The sequence below is a fragment of the Nelumbo nucifera genome, chromosome 5 (genome assembly GCF_055504915.1).
Source record: "Nelumbo nucifera cultivar China Antique chromosome 5, China Antique-T2T, whole genome shotgun sequence".
NCBI lineage: Eukaryota > Viridiplantae > Streptophyta > Magnoliopsida > Proteales > Nelumbonaceae > Nelumbo > Nelumbo nucifera.
This window is the reverse complement of record NC_142653.1, coordinates 80,263,433-80,289,048: the sequence shown is the minus strand read 5'-3', so window position 1 is coordinate 80,289,048 and position 25,616 is coordinate 80,263,433. Positions and strand designations below refer to the sequence as shown.

The 25,616-nt window shown below is 36.9% G+C and overlaps 1 protein-coding gene across 5 annotated transcripts; it reads right to left on the bottom strand.

Moving 5' to 3' along the window:
* Positions 1 to 15,672: 15,672 nt before the first annotated feature.
* Positions 15,673 to 21,616, bottom strand: LOC104593847 (midasin-like). Of its 5 annotated transcripts, none has more exons than XR_016076817.1 (11): positions 21,200 to 21,616; positions 20,599 to 20,774; positions 20,282 to 20,482; positions 20,103 to 20,194; positions 19,925 to 20,032; positions 19,460 to 19,813; positions 17,766 to 17,975; positions 17,457 to 17,675; positions 16,489 to 17,359; positions 16,161 to 16,253; positions 15,673 to 16,065 (listed from the first exon to the last, which is right to left on the bottom strand). XR_016076817.1 is itself a non-coding variant. In XM_010253879.2 (10 exons), the coding sequence occupies exons 6-10, from the start codon at positions 19,499 to 19,501 to the stop codon at positions 15,876 to 15,878; spliced, it is 753 nt and encodes a 250-aa protein (XP_010252181.1). In that variant the 5' UTR covers positions 19,502 to 19,813; positions 19,925 to 20,032; positions 20,103 to 20,194; positions 20,282 to 20,482; positions 20,599 to 20,774; positions 21,200 to 21,616; the 3' UTR covers positions 15,673 to 15,875. The 5 variants fall into 5 exon arrangements, 2 of the variants coding, with proteins under 2 accessions (XP_010252181.1, XP_010252182.1); XR_016076818.1 differs by having other exon boundaries at positions 20,339 to 20,482; positions 21,200 to 21,430; XM_010253879.2 differs by lacking the exon at positions 16,489 to 17,359 and having other exon boundaries at positions 15,673 to 16,026; positions 16,123 to 16,253.
* Between the last annotated feature and the right edge of the window lie 4,000 nt (positions 21,617 to 25,616).

Here is a 25,616-nt window from a genome sequence, read left to right as displayed (position 1 = left end):
ATTGCAGGAATTCTTAGCAATCATTTTTACTAGTTTTTCATTAGAATTTGAGTCTAAACCATTCCCGCATTGAGTTACTATAGCAGTTTGGAGAAAGGGATGCCTAACAACTTCCCTTTCCCAATCCTTGGAATCCAAAAGCTCTTAGCTAAATGCTTTTCCTGGTAGAGAATAGACTCACTATCAAGGTAATAAAATTAAACTTTTGAATGTGAAAATGAGGGCCCATTTCCACTAAAAATAGGTGGTGACTCCTTTTGTTTGAGTCAGCCATGAGCTTCCCGGAACTTACAGTTGGTGACTCTACTAGGGAATACAATTTGGACCTTTACTATGAGTTGTTTAGGCCTAGTTTCGCACTTAAGCATTGCGAATGGTTAAGGTTAGAACTTAGAAAGTTAAAATTACTAGTTCTGTGATTTGAACTATAAGTACCCTAGAGAGACTTAGTGCAATAAACCTTCCCAGCTATCCAAATTGCACCTTCCTAGAGCCCCATTGTAGCCTAGAAGTCTAAATCACACTTTCTTAGAGCCCTATTATAGTGCAAAAGTCCAAAGTGCACCATCTTAGATCCCACCGTAACCCAGAAGTTCAAATTGCACCTTCTTAGATCTCCATTGCAGCCCAAAAATCCAAATCACACCATTTTAGAGCCCCATCACAACTAAGAAGTCGAAGATCGCACCCTAGAATATTTCAATCGTGGATTAGAAGTCCATGGGTGGAGGTTTGAAGGCTAGCAACCTTGTTGGAACCTTTAAGTCTAGAACTCCCCTAACAACGTCATGCATTGCACCTAAAATACCCATACACAAAATCCTTATATGGGAATAGGATAGAAGAACCTTAATGTAACTAGGACTAGGACATTAAGAGTGTTGCACCATGTGGATGCCATCCTTAGAAGTAGGACCAAAATAAACATTAAATCCCTTCAAGAAAAGAAAGAAGTTTAACTTAAAAGCATTGAAATACTTTTTAATCTATCAAAACTTACACTCAAGCTCAAAGTCAAGTGATAATGATAATGACAATTCAATCAAATTTGACATCAAAATCCAGTACACAACCTTTATCTAAATCAAAATCCAATAAATTTTTAAAATCTATAACTCTCTTTTAAAATGGTTAAAGAGCCTATCTTTCTAAGTCCAACTCTTGAGAGGTAGCATCAAAAGGCCATTTTTATATTTCATTCTATTTAATTTGCCTTAAGGCAAAGTAGATGCATGACTCTATGAGTCCAGCTCTTAAGAAGTAGCATCAAAAGGCCAATGTTGATCCCTTTTTATACTTCATCATGTGTCCATCTTTGGAATGGCAACGGGGCAGGTTTGAGGCGGGGATCATATTCCCCGTCCCCAACCTCGATTATAAAAGTAACCCCTGTCCCCATCCCCGATCCTAGCCAGGGATAAAATTTGTCCTCCATCCCCAATCCCCAACGGGGATGGATTCCCCACGGGGACTCGAATCCCCGAAATTAATTTAGATAACAATATTTAAAAAAAAAATAAAAATTTTAAATTATAAATATTTTTTAAATATGTTTTGATATATATATATATAATATAAATAATATAAAAATACATATTTAATATATATAATATAAATAATATAAATAATACATATATATACATAATCGACGTCATCCCTGGCCCCAACCCCGATCGGGGATTCCTACTAATCCCCGTCCCTGTCCCTACCTCGTCAAAACAATCCCCATCCCCGCCCCCATCGGGTTGGGGAAGTCGGGTCCCCACCGGTGATGGAGAAAATTGTCATCTTCAAATCTTGAGAGGTAAAAAGGCCATCATCTTGACCCTCTTTCTTACCTAGAGTATTTAGTAGGTACACATATGGCAAGGGTCTAACCCTCCCTTGAACGATATCAAAAGATGATTTACTTCTAAATCCTAGAGTCTTTAGTAGGTATGCATAAGGTAAAGGGTCTAACCCCCCCCCCCCCCCTATTTAACTAATACCAAAAGATACTCCACTCCTTTACTTGTTGTAACATCAGAAAACCATTGTGGTCTCAAAATCCAGGAGTATTCAATGAGTACACATATGACTAAGGATCTAATCATCCTTTAACTGGTATTAAAAGATACTTCCATCTGCTTCATTAAAATGCATGTCTTTTTCTAATGATGCCTCTTCTAGTCATGTTTACTATTTGGTTGGGCCCTAATTGTTTAAAATAAGCTAAGAGTGTTACAATAATGGCTGACTCTCTTCTTTATTGACAGCAAATGGACTAAGCCTTCTTTGAATATTCAAGATGTTGTGCACTTCTTTGTAACTGGAATTGTGAAAAGGCATATGGCGTCAGAGCCTTAGGAGGGTCATCTCGACGAGAGATGTTATGAACCTGTCATTGGTGTGATTGGAGTGGCATTTGCTAAAGCTAGCCTTTGAGTTCTAGCATCGAAAAAAGATGGTCTTCTCTTTTGGGAAAATTGAGATGTGCCCAACATTAAAAGAGGTGGCTTATCTTTTGAGAATGCCCATTGAGGATGAGATTGCCTTCCTAGTTTCCAAGCAAGCATACAAAGCAAGCCTCTGTCAATTCATAGTATGTAAGAATCCCTAGCTACAAATGGAAGATAAAGAATCCATCACAGTCCAATTCCTCCTAAATTGAAGCACCCAAGTCTTTAGTTCATATAAACCAAAAAATGATAGAGAGAGATAGAAAAATGCCTTATTCATGGCCATCATGGGTCATTTTCTCTTCCCACTTGACTGGAAAAGGATCCATGCAAGATTACTGGCAGTATTACACCAAGTCAAGGAAGCATTGTCGATGACCTTAGTCTCCATGGTCTTAGGAGAAATATTATGAGGTCTAACCATGTTACAAACATTTAGAGAATGGTCATTCCATGGATCCCTTCAGATCTTGCAATTGTGAGCTTCAAGAAGCTCATGGCCATCTTCAAAAATATGGAGTTGCCACCCATTTTTCAGATGAAATGGGCCCTCATTTTTAGATTTGAAAATTTGATTTTATTGCCTTGACGATGACTCCATTCTCCATGGAAAAAGGCACACAAGCAAGAGATTTTGGGTCCCAAGGATTGGGAGAGGGAAGGTGTTAGGCACCCCTCTCTCCAATTTGTTGTAGCAGCTCTCAATACGAGAGTTATTTAGGCTCAATTTCTAGTAAAAGAACTAATGAAAAAGATTGCTCAGAACTCTTGAAATCTGGTGTCAGCATCGGAAAAACCGGCTAACTTGCCACTTGAGCTAGAAATGGAGGTGATGGGACCTCCGGAAATAGTATCAAGAGATTTGTTTTTTATTTGTAGTGACTCCAAAATCCAAGCACTAATTACACCAGTCCAGGTAAGACTCGGATGGGAGAGGGAAGGGATTAGGCACCCCTCTCCTGGGTCCAAAGGTGGGGCCTACATGGTGTTCCATAACAAGTATGATCACAGATATGCAAATAAACAATTACTTAACTGACTAAGGGAACAATGGAACAAATAAAGAACAAAACATTACAAAGAGAATTTCCCTAATTTATTTTTGTTTTATTTTTTATTATTTATTTATTTTATTTTTTGTTTCCTTTCTATTTTTATTTTTTGTTTCCTTTCTATTTTTATTTTTTGTTTTTATTACTTTAATATTTATTTAATCCATTATTTGTGTTGTTTTCTTATGGAACCCCATTAGATTTTATTTTTAACTTCATATTTTTTTGCTTTTTTCTAATTTTTTGGGATCTTTTATATATACATATATTTTTTTTACTTTTTATTTTCATTTTTTATTTTTATGTTTATTATTTTTTCATTTTGTTTTTTTGTTACTGTTTCTATTTCAGTAATTTGTCCCTCCCCCCTATGTTACCTAAATGAGTCCTACTTCCCACTACTCCCCTTGGCCTAATTTATTTATTTTGGTATTTTTTATTCTATTATTAATCTTTTTTTTAATTGTTTTAGTTGGTTTTTCTAGACTAGTCTTCCCCTCATTTTGAATCCTCAAGTGGTAAGATCATCTTTGATCTGCTATCCACTTATATTCTCCACCTTCCTCCCTTTTTTATCTTTATTTTTATCATTTTTTTTGTTATTTAGTTTTATTACTGGTTAAGCTAAGAATCTCCATGACAGCAAATGTCTGTTATAGCCTCCTTAGTTCAACAAAATGATTAACTGGTTCCAAAATCCATCCCCTTAATATTGTGAAGCTAAAAATCAACAAATAATCCAATTATGACAGATTTAATCGGCTAGAATGAAGAACAGAACAAGCAAGCATAACAATTCATTGTAACGAAATGATTGAAAGAAAAGCTTAATCAAACAGAATTAATCCTTTAATGAGAGAAAAAGAAGATATAAGGAAACCAATAGTATTATTATCTGCAATATATTTAGATAGAAAATCCTAATTGTGGCAAATCTTGGTAGGTTCCAAAGACTGTAAAGAAGCCCTTTTAGTAAAAGCTTCATTATCGGCTTCGAAAAGCATCCAGATGCATATTACTTTGAAGCCAAATGATTAAAGGAAAGAAAAGAAAAGAAAAGGAAAACAAGGGAAGAGAGAAAGGGAAAATGTATAGCAACAGTATTACTGGATCTGATTTTGGCCTGAACATAGTTGGCAAGGCAAAGGAACTTTAGCTAGGATTACGATCTGAAATTTACAACTACAACTGGAAGTGTACATCTAAGTCGTCAGTTTCACCGGAAGAAGAGAAGAAGACGACTTCGAACAATCATAATTAATACTATTTTGCATGAGCTGAGAAGAGGAATCTGATGACAATGGCTAGTGTTGATCCTGTTTGATCAGTATGGAAGATGAGGACAGGGGTGTGGCAAGTGATTGGGGATTGGTTCTGTGGTCAGTGGGGTGATACGAACGAAGAATGAAGAGGGATGAGAGAATAGAGGGAAGTTAGGGATAGAGAAGGGTGATTTCCTTTGTCATTGTTCTACCTTCTTTCAGAGGATTAGTGGGGTAGTCTGAGGTGATTAGTGGGGTCAGATTGGCCCAAATGGGCCCAGATTGGCAGATCTAGAAAGGGTTCAATTCAGTTAATTTGAGGCCTCAAAACATAATCTTTGTGGATCAAGGGGCAAACAGGTATGTTTTGGATGAAGTTTCATAGGGTAGGATTTCTAGGTAGTCTGAGGTGAATGGTGGTTGGATTTAGCCAACTGGGTCCAGATTGGGCATATTTGTAATTTGGTCAATTTAGGACCTTGAAATGGAATCTTGGTGCAATTGAAGGGTAGACGAAGGTATTTTGGGTCGAGATTTCACAAGTGGGTATTTGGGGTTCTGGATCTGATGACGAGGTCTGATCTTTCTTTAGAGGGTCAAGGTTATAAGAATTTAGGTCAACGAGATGCTAGAACGGAATCTTTGTTTGATGGACTAGCAAACAGGGGAATCTTGAGTTAAAACTTCATGGGCAGGTGTTTTGATGCATCCGGAGTTTAATGGTGTGGTTTGATTGGTTCGTATGTGTTAGGATCAAGAGAATCTAAGTTCCAAGTGTTTAGGCTAAAGAAAGGCGTTTTAGGAGGTGTCTTAGAATTTTTGCTTGATAGAAGGGTAAGCGGGGGAATCCTGAGCTAAACTTTTATGGGTAGGTGTCTTGAGAGATTTTGGGTCTGATGATTGTATCTAATCTAATGGTTGAGGTGTAAGTGAGGGTCGATCAGGACCATCGGATAGGTTTAATAGTGGATCTGAGGGTTCTCAAGGTGAATTTCAGGTTTTTGGGGTTTTGGGTGTTTCAGATGCATCGAAAGGGTCTGATCAAGAATTTGGGGTGAATTGGAGGTTCAAGTAGTGGACCGAGCAAAAATTAGGTGTTGGCATCTGGTGAAAATATTCCCAACTTCACTCATAATTGATTTGAAGTGATGTTATCGGGTCTTAGGTACTGATTTCCCTGAGACCCTCACCTCTCTACCTCCTTTCTCAATCTAGAGAATACTGGGAATGTGAGTTCTCCATGGTTTCAAGACTCTGTGTAACTTAGAACTAAACAGTAGAAAGTGCCAAAACTGATATGATTTAAAAATTATATAGAAAAGAAAAGGAAAAGATTGTATAGAAAAGAGAAGAAGAGAATGGTTACAGAGAATGGAGAAAAGCCAAAACAAAATTAGGTTTGGATGCCCCTTTCATTGTCTTATGTACTAAAATAAAAAAAGGACACAATAATAAGTATACCCTTAGTAAGTCGACCACTACTAAAACATAAGAGAATACTCTCAATTAAACATAAACCAATGGACCTTGGGCCCAATAACTCTAACTAGACATTATAAATAAAACAAAAGATAAACTAATGGGCCTTGGTCCTAATTACTCTAACTAAACGCTATAAATAAAAAACAAAGGATGTTACCAGCGTAATCTCAGCACTCCCCCTCAAGTTGGGAATAGATGTCACACATTCCCAACTTGCGTAGATCATGCTCAAGCTTGTTTCTTGCAATACCTTTTGTGAGAACATTAGCTAGCTATAAGTCAAATATAACATATGCTAAGCACACTTCTTATGTCACTCGTTCTCCTATAAAGTGTCTATCTACTTCTATATGTTTCGTCCTATCATGCTGAATTGGGTTGGGGGCAATATTGATTTCTGCTTGATTGTCATAGTATAGCATCATAGGTTCTTTTGCCATGACGCCAATCTCTCTTAACATAGATTGGGCCCAGAGGAGCACTAAAACACCATGTGCTATGTCTCTATATTCAACTTCTACACTTGACCTTGCTATAACTGATTGTTTCTTGCTCTTTTATGAAACTAGATTACCTCCAACAAGAATGCAAACTCTTGATGTAGATCTCCTATCATCTAGGCATCTTGCCCAATCAGCATCTATGTAAGCCTCTTACTTTAAATGTCCATAGTCAGCAAGCATTATGCCTTTACCTGGATGTCCCTTCAAATAGACAAGTATCCTGTCAATAGCCTCCCAATGCTAAACTCGTGGAGTATTCACGTATTGACTTGCCACACTCATTGCATAAGAGGTATCTAGTCGTGTCATGTATAAGTATAGAAACTGGCCCCCCAATCTCTGATATCTCCTAGCATCCTTCAATGGCTCACCATGTAAAGCATATATCCTATGATTTTGATCTTGCCCCAAGTTTTCATGTCTCTTGTACTAAGTCCAAAACACACTTCCTTTGTAAAATGAAGATCTATTCTTAGACCTTGCCACTTCATTACCTAAAAAGTACTTTAGCTCTCCGAGGTCCTTAATCTCAAATTCCTTATTCAAGTTTCTTTTCAAAGTATCAATCTCACTCAGATCATTTCCTATGATACATTGTCATCTACATACATTATCAACATGGATACCAATGATCCCCTCCTTTTCACAAACAAAGTATAATCAGATTGAGTTTGAGTATAGCCAAACACAATCAATGCACTTCTAAACCTATCAAACCACGATTTGGGTCATTGATCCAAAACTATATAAAGACTTATTTATCCTATATACCTTTCCTTTAGCCACCTCACTATAAAAACCAATTGGAAGGTCCATGTACACCTCCTCTAGCTTGCATGTCTCCATTAAGAAAAGCATTCTTTACATCAAGTTGGAGAAGGGGACAAGAGTAGGTAGCAACTAGTGATAGGAGAGTCCAAACTGAACCCCTCTTTGCAATTGGTGCAAAGGTCTCCAAGTAGTCTATCCCATAAGTCTGAGTGTACCCTTTTGCATCAAGCCTTGCCTTGTACCTTTCTATGTTTCCACCATCCTTGTACTTTACTATATAGACCTATATACACCCAATTGTCTATTTGCCATCAAGTAAATCCACAATCTCCTATGTCTAATTTTTAATCAATGCTTTCATTTCCTCCAACATAGTTGTCTTCCACTCAAGTTTAGAGAGAGCCTCACTAACATTCTTGGTTATAGACACAGAGTCAAGGGAGGAAAAAAAGGCCCAATAAGAGAAATAACCCACTGCAAGAAAGGTAGTGTGAGATGCAATGAGCAATACACTTCCTCTTCCCTTTTTGGAGAGCAATAGGAAGATCTAAGTCATTTGTAATGGTATTAGCAATAGGGGTGATAATATCAATAGGAACTGAACTATAAGAGGGAACAAGATGCATACATGGGTCAGTGTCAATTGAACTTGGAATCTCCGATAAGTCGATAAGGAGTGACATGGGTTCATCTGCTATGGAATAAACCTCCATATCCTGTCATGCATAACACTAAGAGTCAAAATGCATTAGAGGTGGCAAAGATGGCAGAGTCGGTGGATCAGACACTAGAGTGGACAATGGAATAGGAACAAGAAGTTGTATAGATTACTCACTTCCTTCCCCAAAACACTCCCACTAAGAACTCCCTAATAAAAAAAGGTGTGGACTCAGAAAAGATGACATCCATAGTAACATGTTGACTCCCTAAGACTAGATCATAACAACAATACCCCTTTTAATTGCTTGCATACCCAAGGAAAACACACTTCTTTGCCTTAGAATCTAGCTTTAAGCTATGAGGATGAAGAATATGTACAAAACATACACATCCAAAAACCCTAAAAGGCACATGGAACATCTCCCCCTCAAGAAAAAGAAGGCTGAATGAAGCATTGTATCCAAGAAAACGATAGGGTACCAATTAATTGAAAAACCTACTGTAAGAACATCACCCTAAAAATGAACTGAAACTGCAGAGCTGACCATCATACCTTTTGCTATTTCCATAATATGTTTGTTCTTCATTTCTGCTATGCCATTCAGTTGTAGAGTGTATGCACAACTACTCTACTGGGTTACCCCATGCTCCAATAAATATGCTACTAGGATTTTCTCAAAATATTTCTTGCCATTATCCGATCTAAAAACTTTCATCCATACCCCAAACCGCATCAACACCATCTAATGGAACTATTGTACCAAAGAGGGTACCTCATCATGGGACCACATCAAATATATCCAAGAGTATCACGAATAATCTTCTACAAACAAAAGAAAATATCAATAACCGCCCATAGAAGAAATATGATACAATCCCTACACATTAGTTTGAAGAACATAAAAAATGGAAGAACATCTTTTATTGCTTGCTTTAAAAGAATGTCTACAATGTTCGAAGCTAACAATCCTCACACTCTAAGCTAGTCAATCTAACAAATTCAAACAACTCTGGAATGATAAATTAGACCCAGTTGAATTTGTTGTTTTTGTTGGAAGGGTTAGGATCCATCATATGGATAGCCGAACCATGCTAGATGGCTGTAAAAATTTTCAAAAATTTTCTAATCCTTCTATGAATTGAATTCCCTGTGTTTTGAAAACCCATTTTTTAGGATCAGTCTTTCACTAAACCTGACCATATTCAAATCCACACAAAGAGGGAGATTTATACCTGATATGGATACCATAAATGCAGATCCCAAAGTGGAAGTTCACACCCAAATCAGTCCTAAAATCAGCCTCCACTGAAGATGGTGCAATGTATAGGTGAAGCTGATTCAACAATACAGTTTTCAACAAAATTACAACCCAACTGTTTGGATCGAATTGGGAAAAATGAGCTTGAAAGTCCTTTGAATTTTTCTTGCAAAAATCAGAAGAAAACTGATCTCTATTAGTCCTTGAAAGCCTAGGTCATGATAGGATTTCTTGGAAGACAAAAGAGAATAAGAAAGAACAAGAGAGAGTGGTCTTCTAGTATGATCTGCCCTCTTCTTCTTTTATCTCCTTGTGAAGAAATCTCCTAATCAAATTAGGAGATTATTCAAATATAATTTGGATCTGTACTTTATTAAGAGATAAGCCTTATCCTCTTAAGAGGATGGGTGCTCCATACCCATTTCCAAACCTAGATTTGACCCAAAGCACATGGCAATTTAAATTCTCATGTGTTCATTCTAAAGCACATGACCCGAGATGTTGCGTGGCCAACTTAGGCCTGATTTATATTGAATGGGACCCCAAAATAACCTCACATAAGTCCACATGGGTTCGGCCCAACCTCAATGAAAAGGCTTAGCAAAATTTACTGCTAAATGCGGTGAACCCTAAGCACATCACTATGGTCTCAATATGGGCCCAACATTTACACTTAAATGATCATTGAATATCCAATGTAGATCCAAGGATAATGATTTTAAATAAGTGCAAACCCATCATATTGAGAGCCTTAAGGTACTATGTTAGAGTCTTCCATTTTAGGTTAAGTCTCTCCCACTATTCTATGACGCCCTATCATGTCATGAAGGTATTTCACTATCTCAGTGAAATGGATAACCCAATTTTATGGTGCATCTTCACCTACTAATTCAGCCCATTTTCACACTAATGATGGAAGTCCTTTAAAAATATCATCTTATGATATTTCCTATCTCATTGCACTTATATTAATCATGAGGGAACGTGTATGCTAGTTCCTATGTTAGATTTAGGTCATACCACAGTGGATCCCACTGACTTTCATAAAGTCAAATTCAAATGGGCCCTTAATGGGCTAGGGTTCCCACGAGATTCCTTTTGAGGAGGAAGCTATTAAGGGGGCTCATTAGAAAAAGAGATCATGAAATGATCCATGGGCATCATAGTAATGATGACCATTCAGCCATGATGTTCCTGGAGAACTACATAAGTGAATGCATGGGCCAAGAACTTATGGCCCATGGACGAGTCACATCCATTTAGCGCATATCATACATATATATAATTGATCCATATCAATTCAAAACTTTTAAAACCCATATCCATCTAGATTAATACATTATCAGCCCATTAATGGACCAAGTTATCCAATAATTTTATCTTGCCACGAGGGCTAAATTGCAAAATAATAGTTTGGCCCATATACTAGTCCATGCTAAAATGGGCTAGTCTTGCTTTAATCTAACATAAAAGGGTTTTTCAAGTATAGGCCGAATTAGTTCATGAAATGGGTCATCAAACCTCTGGCCTAAATCAATTTTGGGTCACTTAAACAGTGATCCAAGGGGCAATTAGACCCCAAAGAACCATAGGTTGGGCCCAACAAGATTGGACCACAACTAGGTCAAGTCGACCTAAGGTTTGATGTCCAAAACATGCATCAATTCATATAGGTAATGATCTAAAATTCGCAATTGTGATTCACAATCATATCAGAAAATAAATAGCATATAATAAAAAACAAATAGTCAGGGCTAATAGTGTGATGGTTCGAATCCAATCCGAACAAAAACTGCATCCCTACGAAAATGCAATCTACATATCGATCTCTGTCTTCTCTGCATGCTTCACAATTTCTTTGATGTAAAAAGAAATAAAAAAACCCTAATATCTACTACTTACAACAGAAAAACCTAATGCATTCATTCTAGAAAAGAAAAATAAATAATTACAGACTAAATAATGAGATTAATAAATTTGATGTGCACAAATCTTGCCACCGTCAAGATTTCAATCATCATCACACTTTTAACCCAAGAATTCAAGAATCCATAATAGAATAATTCTATAATATTTTAGAATATATATATATATATAAATTTCAAGTCATTGGCCCACTTTGATAACCGAATTCTCAGAGATTTCTACTGACTGCTAAAATCGGATAGACTAGTTCTTATCGATTTGAGTTTTTGCTCAAATTTGGTTTGGTTCAGTCCAAGGGCTGAACCTATTGCTATGATAGCACTATTGGAAGGGTTAGGATCCATCACATGGATGGCTGAACCATGCAAGATGACTGGAAAATTTTTCAAAAATTTCCTAATCATTTTGGGAATCGAATTCCCTAAGTTTTGAAAAACTACATCTTTCAAGTTTGGTCTTGCACTAAACCGGACCAAATTTGAAACCAAACAAAGAGGGAGATTTATACCTGAAACAGATACTACAAATGCAAATCCCAAGGTGGATGTTGACACTTAAATCAGTCCTAAAACCGGCCTCCATTGAAGATAGCGCAATGTATAGGTGAAGCTAATTCAGTAACACAGTTTTCAACAAAACTGCAACCCAACTACTTTGATCGAACTATGGAAGGTGAGCCTAAAATCCCTTTGAATTTTTCTTACAAAAACCAAAAGAAATTTGATCTCTATCAGTACTTAAAAGCATAGGTCATGATCGGGTTTCTTGGAAGACAAAAGAGAACAAGAGAGAACAAGAGAGAGTGGCCTTCTAGTTTGGTTTGCCCTCTTTTCTTTTATCTCCTTATGGAGCATTCTCCTAATTAAATTAGGAGATTATCCAAATCTAATTTGGATCTAGACTCTATTAAGAGATAAGCCTTATCATCTTAAGAGGATGGGTCTTCCTTACCCACTTCCAAACCTAGATTTGACCTAGTGCATCTTAAGTTGTCATGTGACAGATTACTTAGTCTTATTAATTATGGGCCTTAGGCCCATTTCCTTCAAAAGGCTCACGACCCAAGATGTTTCATGGCCAAATTAGGCCTAATTTGTATGGCATAAGACCCCACAATGACCTCACATAATTCCACATGGTTTCGGCCCAACCTCTTTTAAAGGCTTAGCCGAATTTACTACTAAATGTAGTGAACTCTTAAGCACATCACTATGGGCCCAACATTTACACCTAAATGATCATTGAATTCAGCCATCCTATGAAGACCGAAAGATAATGGACTTAAGTAGGATAAATCCCATCAAGTAATCAGCCCTATAATGGTCTCTTACACTTAACCTCTGGCCCGTAATTATCAAACACTACCCAGTAGGGAAGGACTTCTCCCCCGGCTGCAAGGTACAGTGTCACACTCTCTATTCAGATGGTTCCTTGGAAATAAAACCTTTTGCCAACTTTTTCATAAAATGTTAATATATATCATAATTATATTTTTTAAAACACTATTGAAAGTCACTACTAACAATTTAGATTTCCATCAGAGAGAGTGTAAATCCTATCATTCACTTTGTCTGACAAAGGAACCAGTCCTATCACTATGATCACCCACTCAAAGTGAATTCTTAGACTCTCCCAACATACCTAGGTTTTGACTATTGATGGATCTCACTAATTGGCATATCAAAGACAACCCAATCCAATATCTAATGCAATACTATAATCAAGTCTAGGGGTTATGTGTAACTTTCTAGTTTTGCCCATCAATCTCCAAGATCCAAGGCATTGCTGGAAAATGGTGCAGGTTCAGTGCTTAATCCAAACACACATTGCATGTGATTCAGATCTAACCTTAGCAGTTGAGACGAGGTACTCCAACTTCTTTGGCAGACATCGATGTCAACCTTAGCAGGGTAAACTCCCCAAGTCTATCCAACAGCTAAGAACATTATAAACTAATACGAGTCTCATAATTGTCTAGTTTAAGGGGTAATTACACAAAAACATACCTATATCAACATGAAACAATAATGTACTTTTATTCATTTACAATAAATGTATTATACATCAATCTGATTGAAGCTAAGGGCATACACTATCTAACAATTCTATTGAGAGTCTAGATTAACAAAAGACACTAAAAAAAGCAAAATTTTATTAAGTAGAAAACTAAGTATATTGAGCTCAAGGTTGTACTGGCCATCATCAATGAGGTATTGGATAGCATACTCCAATTGTCAACATTCACTAGTCTCCTATCCTGGTCCTTGATGGTAGGCATAGTAAGCCATTTGGATGGGTCAAAATGGGACAATTGGCAAGGTAAAAGGATAAATTCTTCACTTTTTTGTCTTCAATGGTTGAGGTGGTGGTGTAGGATTCGAGACAAAGGGTGGCATAAAAGCTAGTGGTGTTGCTTCTCTGTGTGAGATTAGACAATCAACTTTGAAGGTTAACAGGTTTACTACTTTTTGAAGTTCCTCATTGCCTTGTTGGATTTTGAGTTATTCTTTGTGTAAGTATGGTCATCTTTCCTATTGGAAGCATTAGATTTTAGATGGAATGTAGACATGCATGGAATGAATGTTAGTGAAGCAATGCACAATGTAACGCAAAGGTGATGCAAGTAATACCTAGACCATATGAGTTGTTACCTACTTTTATAATTCTACGGGGGTATTAGGCTTGATAACAAGTTCCTAATAGGTTGTTATAACAAGATCCTAAGAGGTTGGGAAATTTAAGAACCAAGTTCAGTGATGCAAAATGAAATGACATGCAATATGCTCATGCAAAGTGCGGATAAAAATAGCGATAAATCATGATAACACTAGTTTGACCCTAGGATGCACCTAGGACTATCGAGATTTCTATGGATCAGTTAACTAGATCTTAGATCCTAAGTGAGAATGGGTTGAAGTTAAACTTAACTTGGCAAGGGCATAAGACGTTATGGATGAAGTAAAGGTAATAGACTTGGTATGAAGTGATAGGTGTTGGTCAAAAGCGAGGCGCCAATTCTATACTTGTGTAGTTGATTGTAGAGATCCTAAGAAGGCTAGATATGTAGGTGATTAGATAGGACGACTTCCTTGGAGTGGGTCAAGGGAACCTACAAATGATGTAAAGGGATTTAAGGCCAACTAGACCAATTTTATGCAAGGGAAATGCCTTGAATTAGTAGACCTCTATTAAAAATCGGGCAAAACATTTAAAAAGTGAAAACCGAGGTTGAACTTGAAGGCAAATAAATCTGTTACTCAAAGAAACTATGACAAATCTTTTAGGATTTGATCAAACTTAATTTACTTTGTTGATTTCGGTTTTTATTGATAACTTTAATGGAATATTGATTTTTGGGAATTTTGACATAGGTGACATGACTTGGGATTATTACTACCCAGTGAGTTAAGAATTAACAATTTATCTTGAGAAAGAGACTATTTGACAATCCTTATAGTAGAGTTTGATGGTTTGAAAAACTCTATATTTTGATGCTTTTATTTGATGAGGTTTTGGACCATTCTAGAAATAGATTCTTTTTCACTAGTTAGATGTTAAGGTTTAAGAGGGATGCTTTTTGACTGATGGGACAACCTTTTTGACTAGTTAGAAAAAGAGGGATTCTTCTTTACTCCAAGAAGATTAGGGTTCTGGGTACGAAAGGGAATATCTTTTAATATTGGTTAAAAGCGAATAGTCCTATCAGTATGTCCATTTAGTAGACACCCTTACATTGATGAAACAACCTTTTGATGTTGCTTTACAGGATTAAATTCATTGGATCAAGCATCTACTCATTTTGGATTGGAGAAGAGCAAAGAGACTATTTGAGTTTGAAAGTTTATAAAGGAATGTTAAGAATGTCTTTTTCATACTGGCTGAAGAAGCATTATTCTCTACACAATGTGCATGTATTGGACATCCTTGATTTTTGTAGGTATTAAGGTCAAATTAGCCTTTTGATGCTTCTTCTCAAGAGTGAACTCATAGAGTTAAATATATACTTGGCCTCTACAAGAAAAATGGCTTTTAGCAACAGTCCCTAAAATTGCTGCTAGAGACTTTACCGACAGTGGGCAAAGTGCCACTAAAAGAAGTGTCGCTACAAGTTTCTAGCTGCAGTTTTTGTAGCTGCCGGTATAAATACAAAACTGCCGCTACAAAATACAAAACTGTGCTCTTTTAGCGCGACTGCCGCTAGAAGTATACTTTTTTTTTTCAAATAACCCATTTTTTTTCTAATTTTCTTCAAACTACCTGTTTTCTTCATATTCATTTATACCAAAACAAAATACAAAAAATAAAAAAAAAACATCAATTACAATTAAATTTAAAAAAAAAAACCATTCTCCATTCAAAATATTTGAATCACGTACATTTTAATTTCAATTTGATAAATTCTTAGTTTGTACAAGAATTCAGTGGGATCTAAACCAATCTCTCTTTCAAAATTTCAGCATATTGTACAGATTAACGGTGTACACACAGTGAGCTTATTAATTGGCAGATTGTTAGATCAGTATCAATTGTTTCCATTTCTCCACGCTCTTCCGTAGTAGGGATATAACTTGCGAGGGCTCCGCAGCTCCAAAAACTGAACTTCCTGCCACAATACAGTTTGCCCCTGCTGAAGCTGCCACATCAATGGTTGAAGGTCCCAAGCAACCATCCACCTACACAACCATGTGTGAGAGACTTTCCAATGCACGCACCTGTTATGAAAGAAATCCAAAAAGGGATTATTAGTCTTAGCAGGTGTACCAACTAACCTCATCCGAAGAAATCCAAAGCCCTCAAATAACTGCACCTTATCCATCATTTCTGGCATGAACGTTTGACCACCAAATCCAGGTTCCACTGTCATAACAAGTACCTTTTCAACAGGATTTTCATCTTCAATCTGTATCACAAGAAAAGTAACAAGTTTTGATCCCATGAACTCAATTAACTGCAATGCCAGACAACATGTATACAGAAACCTAATTGACAACATATATTTCCAATAAAAAAATGGCAGCATATGTCCTATAATAAATGGACTTCCCCAATATTACGGGCACTCACTGACATAATGTCTTCAATACAAATTTTCTATGGAGTTGATAAATACATTGAGAATGATAAAGTGGTTTCACCTTTAAAGAGAATAGAAATTATTCATCTTTTTATTAGAACAGAGGTTGCTCTATAACAAATTCAGGGCAATGGATCCTTTTCTTCATCCAGTCGTGTCCTTCCCAGACCCCAAATAGCAAGGACCAACATTGGGTAAAGCCCCTTGGAGATTGCTCTAGCATAGTGGGAATCTTCCTCCTCCATCTTCCATTAAAAACTAAGGCTAAGCTAACTCCCTCCACCCATGGACCATTTGTCATTTCCAAAGAACAAGTGAAGATGGATGTCTTTAAGGGTCCATTTGGTTGACAGGTGGAATTGGAATCAGAATGGTTACAAAATCACCACCTCTAACTTGTAGAGCTACATTGAATGTTATTTCTTGACAATTTACCATATGGTTCATTGACTTGGTTCAGCAGTGGATTATTTAGTTAGGAATCATCTGAATGTCTGTTTATGAATTCTTTACCAAATGCAGATGATGATGATCTCCACAGGTTATTTATTGCACTAAGATTCACAAACCAACTCTTCCTTTGATTTAATGGAATGATAAGAAAGATGGGTCTATGACAAACTTTCCACCAAGTGCTACAGCCATTTGGTTCTCCAGGTAGCTTCTGCTGTATAACCCAGACTCAAGCCACTCTCCACTTGGAGCAAAAAATGTAAGCCCACCAACTTGCCCACGAGGGATGATAGAGATCTTAATAACTGGATCATATTCTGGCATGACTTCTGAAAATCTGGAATAAACTTCTCAATGAAAAGAAGAACTTTGTTGGCTGTGACCTTGACACTTGGACAAGTATTTGAATGTGTACTCACAACTGTTCTCAGCAATAAATGTGCCTCATGGGCCATGGAACAAAGGTTATCAAACAGTAGCTGCTTCAATGAGAAAAATATTAGAATAATCATTTTAAGCTGAAACAAATGTGAAAATACCTCCACATTAGTTAATGTTTCCAAAAGGAAAGCTAACCTTTTGCTGCCACATGCACTTATTTATGGCATGTTGATTTGGGGTGACCAAGTCACAACCAGTTTCATGATCTACAACAGCTGACTTTGAATCTAAATCTTTCAAAGACAACATGCATTTCCTCAATCTTTCTAGATGCCGAGAAAATCCATATGCAACAGACCGTTGTTCCTGTTGTACTAAAACGAGATGGTTGAGGAAAGAGGCTGACCTATTGACCTGTAGTTAACAAGAACATAGCAAGATGACATACCACACTCGAATAGAGGCCATATATTATTTGAGTGATGTCTATTTCAGGAGAATTACCTGTTCTAGACTGAAATCTTTATGAAAATGAAGGCAAACCTGCCGCAAAAGCTGCACTGATGCCATGCTTTTGTAGTAGTACTGATTTTCTACTTTCCAATTTGACAGAACACTTTCATTGGGTAGAAACTGGGTAGAAGCAGTAATATCAAGATCTCCAGAAGATAATTTACCCTCTATCAGCAGCAGATGCTGCATTTCATATGAGGGCTGAAGTAACCACATACCGGGTAGGTTGGGTTTGCATTGATCCAAGAAAAAGCCACATTAGCCATGTAAATACAATCAGTTCAAGATGGATTGAAACCATAGAGTTCTCAAGAAAATAGACTTAAAAATATTGTCTCAGAAGTAAACAAATGATTAGAACTCAAAACGAACAAAAACCATAAATCATATTGACCTAATAAGTAGCAAGTTGCACATTACAATTTTATTTCACTATATCTGATATAAGTACCTCAAAATTCACAGACTTGTGCCTTTGCAACCCACATCATTCTAAAAGCTTTAGAAGGCCAGACATATCTGATACACATTTGTACTCCTTCCAAACTGAGCCTTAATTTGTATGCCATGCACACATATACCGCTATAGACTCATCACCAGAAGTTTGCTTGTTCGGCACCAGATCTTTGATTTTTTTTTCTTTGTTTATATATGTTTGGTAGGTCTAGGTTGAATGCATCAACAGGACACATCCAAGAATTAAGCATAGACCAAAGTGAAGAACCCATCTACACCCCCTACCACCATTATTGTTCTCAATGATACCACCTTGAACATATGTCACTTGTGTGGTGATTAAGACTTGTCCATATGGAGTCCAGATCTGCTACCAACGAACCTCTATAGTTGCAATCTCAAACATGCTTCCTACTCATTTCCCTTTGTTGGTAGAAGACTCTCTTGTAACCCTCTTTTCCCTTTTTTTATCACCAAAAACAAAAGAAAAAGAAAAGAAAAGATTTCACTGTCACTGACCCTGGATTGGGCAGTTATGATTGTTGCTTTTCAACATCATTTTCAGTTCAATATATTGTAGTTGTTCAGAAGGCTCAGTTTTCAACCCACATATTCTCGTACACCAGTCCAATCAACTCACATATTCACAAATTTCTAATAAGAAGAAAGGTTTGAAGAGCATGGAAAAAGGCAAAAAGCGTTTGATCAGAGTTAATTGAGCTAACCTAGAGTATCTTGACTCTACTGGCCACATCAGACCAGTCGACTGTGACCTGCCGATCGAACCTGCCAGGCCTTAGCAATGTGGCATCAAGGACGTCCGGCCTGTTAGTGGCAGCCAGGACGATAACACCAAGTATCTTGGTCGGGATCTGGGTTCTATCAGAAGCAAATTCCCATCTTTGCGATTGGAGCCAGAGCAGAAGTCTAGGTGGGGCAAAAGAGAAAACAAGAGAAAAGAGAAGGGAGAAGGAGAAAGCCTAAGGAAGTATAGAAGCCATGACCACATTTCTGATTATCAGGCACTACTTAGAAATTCACTTAACAGAGGAGGTAATAGCTCAATTTTGTTGATTAGTCTAACAACATCAAGAGGCAGAGGAGGAAGAAATCTCTACAGTCATGTTGATGATCGATTAGGAACATAACAATAATAGCAAACAAGAAGCATATCAGAAAACACATCTACAATGTCAAACTTGGAATTGTACTTTGAGACACATATTACCTCTGCACATCTTGAAGGTAAATCCCGATCATCGTTTAACATGTCTTGAAGATTTTGAGGAAGTATCTAAATCTTTCAATGACTACATGCTCTAGTCACCCTTTCACTGTTATCTTCTATCCGCCTGAGTCATTCATCTCTATCCTCATGCCCAAAACCTCCTCCAGTTGATGTAGACTCTGATGCTCTATTTCTACAACTCATGCTCAGAGTGGAAGGAGTAACGCCTAATCCATACGTTCGCATGTACCCATGTCGTTCCACTCCAAATATTTGATCAAAGTCATCGTTATTAGGGACTGAAGACCCACCAGAAGTTGTAGCCCATTGTGATGCCAGGTTCTCTAATTGTTCCTACAAAAGACAACACAATTGTTGTGAGGCTAATATGGAATTTTCATACTAAATCATATAATTAACACTATATACATGTGTGTGTGTGTATTCACTAGTTCAATAAACAACCATTGCCCTTTCTGATTCCACATCTACAAGCACCCCATCTTTCCTTCTATGTGTTTTGATCCACACAACTCCCTTGCTTGGTTGCGCCCCATCACCGGTTTCCTGCATCTATATCCATACTAAGCATTAGACATTATCATCATTTTCAAGTAGTAGTATAGTTAGCTAATTGTATTACCATCTCATGACGCAATCTTGCATTACTCCTGGTCTCCCAAAGTGTGCGTATTTTTGCTGGGACCGATTTCCTCTAGCTATAGCACTCCGTTTCTACAGTTTTATAAAAACAAGTATAAGGCCACGTATATTGTGACACTTAAACAATATAGGTTAATCAATATAATTAAGAGATAATACATTGCCCTCATCGGAGTTCCAAAAAGCGACAAGAATCTGCCATTGATCGATAGGAACCTTATTTGGGTAATTCCGCATTGCCTCGTCAGGGGTAACTAGATCATAGTACATGGCTTTTAAATCTGACTTGTAATCTTTCCATTTTTTTCCAATCAAGGACAATACCCACTTTCTACCTTTGTTGTCTATCTTAAATTTACCCTACAAAGAACATATTTAAGCCAATGTATTAACGATTAATATATGAATTCAAACAAATAAACAAACCTAAATAAAAAAAAATCAAAGCAGTACAAGGTTCCAAATGTCCTCCTTACGTGGAGTTGGAAATGAAGTCCACTGCTTGAAACCCAGAGGACAGAAATCGTTGTTCCTTGCAATTGTCCCCATAAAACAGATTATTGTAACGCCACTCAAACTTAGCAGCAACTTACTTGAATGTTGGTGCAGGAAACATGGGAATAAGGCCACTCAAATTATTGTAAGACAAGTCCTGTGGTGTAGCCAAACCCAGAGACCTTCTTCAGATACAAATGCCACTTATGGAATTTAACTAATTATTAATAGAAAAAAGATAAAACAGTTTATACAAAGAAAAACATGCAGAAAAACATAAGCATTTTTTCAACCATTTTTATTTTAAAAAATCAATATATATCAAATTCATTCTAATTTTAAAATAGAACCTAATTTTTTATCAGATCCAATTCAAAAATTGAATAGAGATATATATGAATCCACAAAATAGGATCAAATTGAATTTAAATTCGAAAGAACAGATCTCAGAGTTCAATGACATTACTTATTGAAGAGACTGAAAGCCTCATTGAACTCTAAGATCTGCTCTTTGGTGAGCTGCTCGACTATTGATTTTTTTTTAAAACACAAAACCTAAAAAACAGAGAAAGGGATTTTTACCTGAATCAGATGTCGCCGATGTGTGACTGAAATAGGGAGCGAGAGATTGAGATGTGCAACTGTGTGTAACTGTGTGTGTGATAGATTGAGATAGAGAGCAAGGAGAGCGTGAGAACGACTGAGAGAGAGAGAGAGAATAGACTGTGATAGAGAGCGAGAGAGAGAGCATGAGAAAGAGAGAGCACGAGAGAGAGAGAGATAGCAAAAGAGAGGACTAAGAGAGATTGAGACAGAAAGCGAGTGAGAGCGAGAGAACAACTAATAGAGATCACAGGAGAGAGAGAGAGAGAGGTGAAGAGCGCGCGCACGAGAGAGATTGAGGACTGAGAAAGAGACTACTGGGGGAGAGAGAGTGAGAGAGAGAAAACAGAGAGGGCGGGAAGGAAATGGGCGGAGGAGGAAAACCCGCACCGTTTTACTTTTTTCTGGTGGCAGTCGGTGAGTCTTTAGTGGCAGTTTTAATCGATTACCGCTAAAAACAATACATTTCTAGCGGCAGTCGCCCTCTATTCTCACTTAAAAACTGCTGCTAAAAATATTTATTTTTATTTTTTTTTTAGTGCCTCCAAGCAAAGAAGTGGGTTAAAATGGCATTTTTTATATTACCTCGCAAGAGGTTATTGAGTCATGCATTTACTTAGCCTTAAAATGAACATAGGATATAAAATAAAAGGGGACAAAAATGGCCTTTTGATGCTATTTCTCAAGAATTGAATTCATAAAGTCATGTATCTTCTTAACTAAGAAATAGACATAGGATAAAGAATATAAGGGATCAAAATGGCCTTTTGATATTACTTCCTAAGGGCTAAACTCATAGAGTCATGCATATACTTAGCCAAGAGATGGACACAGGATAAAGAATAGAAATGGGTCAAAAATGGTCTTTTAGTGCTATTTCTCAAGAATTGAACTCATAAAGTCATGCATCTACTTAACCAAGATAGGGAACAACAACCTTGAGTAGTAAGATGGGCTCTTTAAACATTTTAGATTAGAGTTTTGGGTTTGGAGAGGTATAGGTTTGATTTTGATCATAATTCCTATATTGAGAATTTTTTCTTATTGGAGTTTGGTTTTAGATGAAGGATGTAGATATGTTTTTTGACTCTTAATTGAAAGTTTTTTTTTTTCTACTTTGTATTATTGTTATTGTCTTTTGTTTAGGATTTTACTTGGGAAACCTAATTTAAATGTGGAAGTATTAGTATTTGGAAATTTGAGCTTAGGTGTTATCTTTGATAACTTTTAAGGTGTTTTAATGTTTTTTAATGGAATATCAAATCATTTTTTAATGGATTGAAAGAGTTTGGGATTTATTTTTTATCCTACATCTAGAGATGGCAACACCAATAGTGTAACACTCTTGGTGTTCTAGTCTAAATTAACTTATAATTCTATCCTACTTTCATTTAAGGCTTCTATATATGAGTATTCTAGGTGTAATGCATAAGGTTGTTAGGTGGGTTTTAGACTCAAAGGTCCCAACCAGGTCACTAGCCTTCAAACCTCCACCCACGAACTAGTGGGCTTCTTTGATCAGTTGATAGTTTGTGTTGGAAGGGCTAAGATCCATCATATGAATGGCTGAACCATATTAGATGGCTGGGTGAAATTTCAAAAATTTCCTAATCCTTCTAGGAATCGAATTCTCTACATTTTGAAAAACTACATTTTTCCATATCAGTCTTGCACTGAATCGGACCAGATTTGAAACCAAACAAATAGGGAGATTTATACCTAATATGGATATCACAAAAACAGATCTCAAGGTATAAGTTCATGCCTAAATCAATCCTAAAACCAGCATTCACTGAAAATGGCGTAGTGTATAGGTGAAGTTGATTCAACAACATAGTTTTAAGCAAAATTGCAACCCAATTACTTGGATCGAACTAGGGAAGGTGAGCGTGAAATTCCTCTAAATTTTTCTTGCAAAAATCAGAAGAAAACTGATCTCTACCAGCCCTTGAAAGCCCAGGTCGTGATAAGGTTTCTTGGAAGACAAAAAAAAAGAAGAGAGAACGAGAGTGGTTTCCTAGTCTAGTTTGACCTCTTCTTTTTTTTTTTCTCTTTATTGAGCACTCTCTTAATCAAATTAGGAGATTATCCAAATCTAATTTGGATATGGAATCTATTAAGAGATAAGCCTTATCCTCTTAAGTGGATGAGTGCTCCATACCCATTTCCAAACCTAGATTTGACCCAGAGCACATGACAACTTAAGTAGTCATATGACAACTGACTTAATCTTATTAATTATGGGCATTAAGCCCATTTCCTTCAAAGGCTCATGACCCAAGATGTTGCATGGCCAATCTAGGCTTGATTGTATGGCATGGGACCCCATAATGATCTCGCATAAATCTACAAGGGTTTGGCCCAGGCTCAATGAAAAGGCTTAGCTGAATTTCCTACTAAACGTAGTGAACCCCAGAGCACATCACTATGGGATCAATATGGGCCCAACATTTACACCTAAATGATCATTGAATCCAGCCATCCTATGAAGACCCAAGGATAATGGACTTAAGTAAGATAAATCCCATCAGGTAATCAGCTTTGTAATGGTCTCTTATACTTAACCTTTCAGCCCATAATGATCACAACACTGCCCGACATGAAAGGACATCTCCCCTGGCTGTAAATTACAATGCCACACTCTATGCTCAGGTGGATCCCGACAATCAAAACCTTTTGCAAACATTTTTCATAAAACATAATATATATATATATATATATCATATAAATATATTTTGCAAAACAAAATCTCAAACATAGTTGAAATCTACTACCGATAGTTTAGATTTCCATCAAAGAGAGTGTAAGTCTTATCATTTACTTTGTCTAACAAAGGGGGCCAATCCTATCAATATGATCACCCACTCAAATGACTTCTCAAACTGCCCCAGCATACTCAAGTTTTGACCCTCAATGGATTTCACTTATTGGCAATATCAAAGACAGCCCAATCCAACACTTAGTGTAGTATCATAATCAAGTCTAGGGGTTATGTATAACTTTTTAGTTTTTCCCATCAATCTCCAAGGTCTAGAGCATAACTAGAAAATGGTCCAAGTTTAATGTATCATCCAAACACACACTGCATGTACTTTGGATCTAACCCTAGAAGCTAAGACAAGCTGCCCCAACTTCTTTGGTAGCACATCAGTGTCAGTCTTGGCAGGATAAACTCTCCAAGTCTATCCAACAGCTGAAAACATTTTAAACTAACACAAGTCTCATAAGTGTCCAGTTTAAGGATAATTTTAGAGAAACATACCAATATCAACATGAAATAATAATGTACTCTTAATCATTTACAATAAATGTATCTATACATTAATCTAACTGGAGCTAAGGGCATACACTGTTTAACAAAAACTTTTGGAGGATCCTTTAAGAACCAAAGTCTAGAGATATACACCTACTATCTTTCCTTTAATATGTAAGGTGGGATTCTAATTCTATTTCCATGGAAGTGTGTATCTGTGTGTCATGAGTGTTCAAGCATGCAAGAGAGATGAACAGGAAAAGAAACAAAGAACAAGGGGAGAATGCAGCCACATGTTCAAGTTTACAAACAATCATACAATTTTCTAAGTGGCCACATTTAAGGATCTAAGAGAGCTAAATTCTTTTTATGCTTGCCAAAGTAAGCTAAAGATAGAAATAAAGCAAAACAAGAAACTAAAGATGAAAAGAAAGAAAGTAAACAACTACAACTTACAACTACTCAAAAATAAGGCTAAGTGCAATCAATTATATAGAAATAGAGAGTTCACAAAATTTCTTTTTAAGAGGACACCATAGGAAAAGAGGGGGGAAACCAAGAAACACAAAAAAAAACAAAAAAGAAAAAACAAAGGGCTAGTCAAGATAGAGACCCAATGCACTGCGATAGAGGGTGTGATACGATAAGAAGGTGCAAGGTAGATGAGTATGATTTTGGGTGTGATGAAGGCATTCTAAGGTGAGTTGTTGATGTTCTAAGGTGCGATGGACATGTTCTGAGGTGTGATGGATAAGTTCTAACGTGTGATGGACAAGTTCTAAGGTGTGATAGACATGTTATGAGGTGTAATGGACAAGTTCTAAGGTGAAATTTTGGATTTCTGAGTCACGATGGAGGCTTTCTAAGGTGTGATGAAAGCTTTCTATGGTGTAATTTTGGATTTTTGGGTTGTGATGAAGGCTTTCTAAGGTGTAATGGAAGCTTTATATGGTGCGATTTTGGAATTCTAGATTACGATGAAGTTAAAAGAAGCTATGATTTTGATGTTGTGGGCTCCGAGAAGCTCATGGCCGGCTCAATGAAATGGAGTCACCACCCATTTTTAGAGGAAATGGACCCTCATTTCAGATTCAAAAATTCAATTTACCGAATTTGGTAATGACTTCATTCTCCCTATAAAAA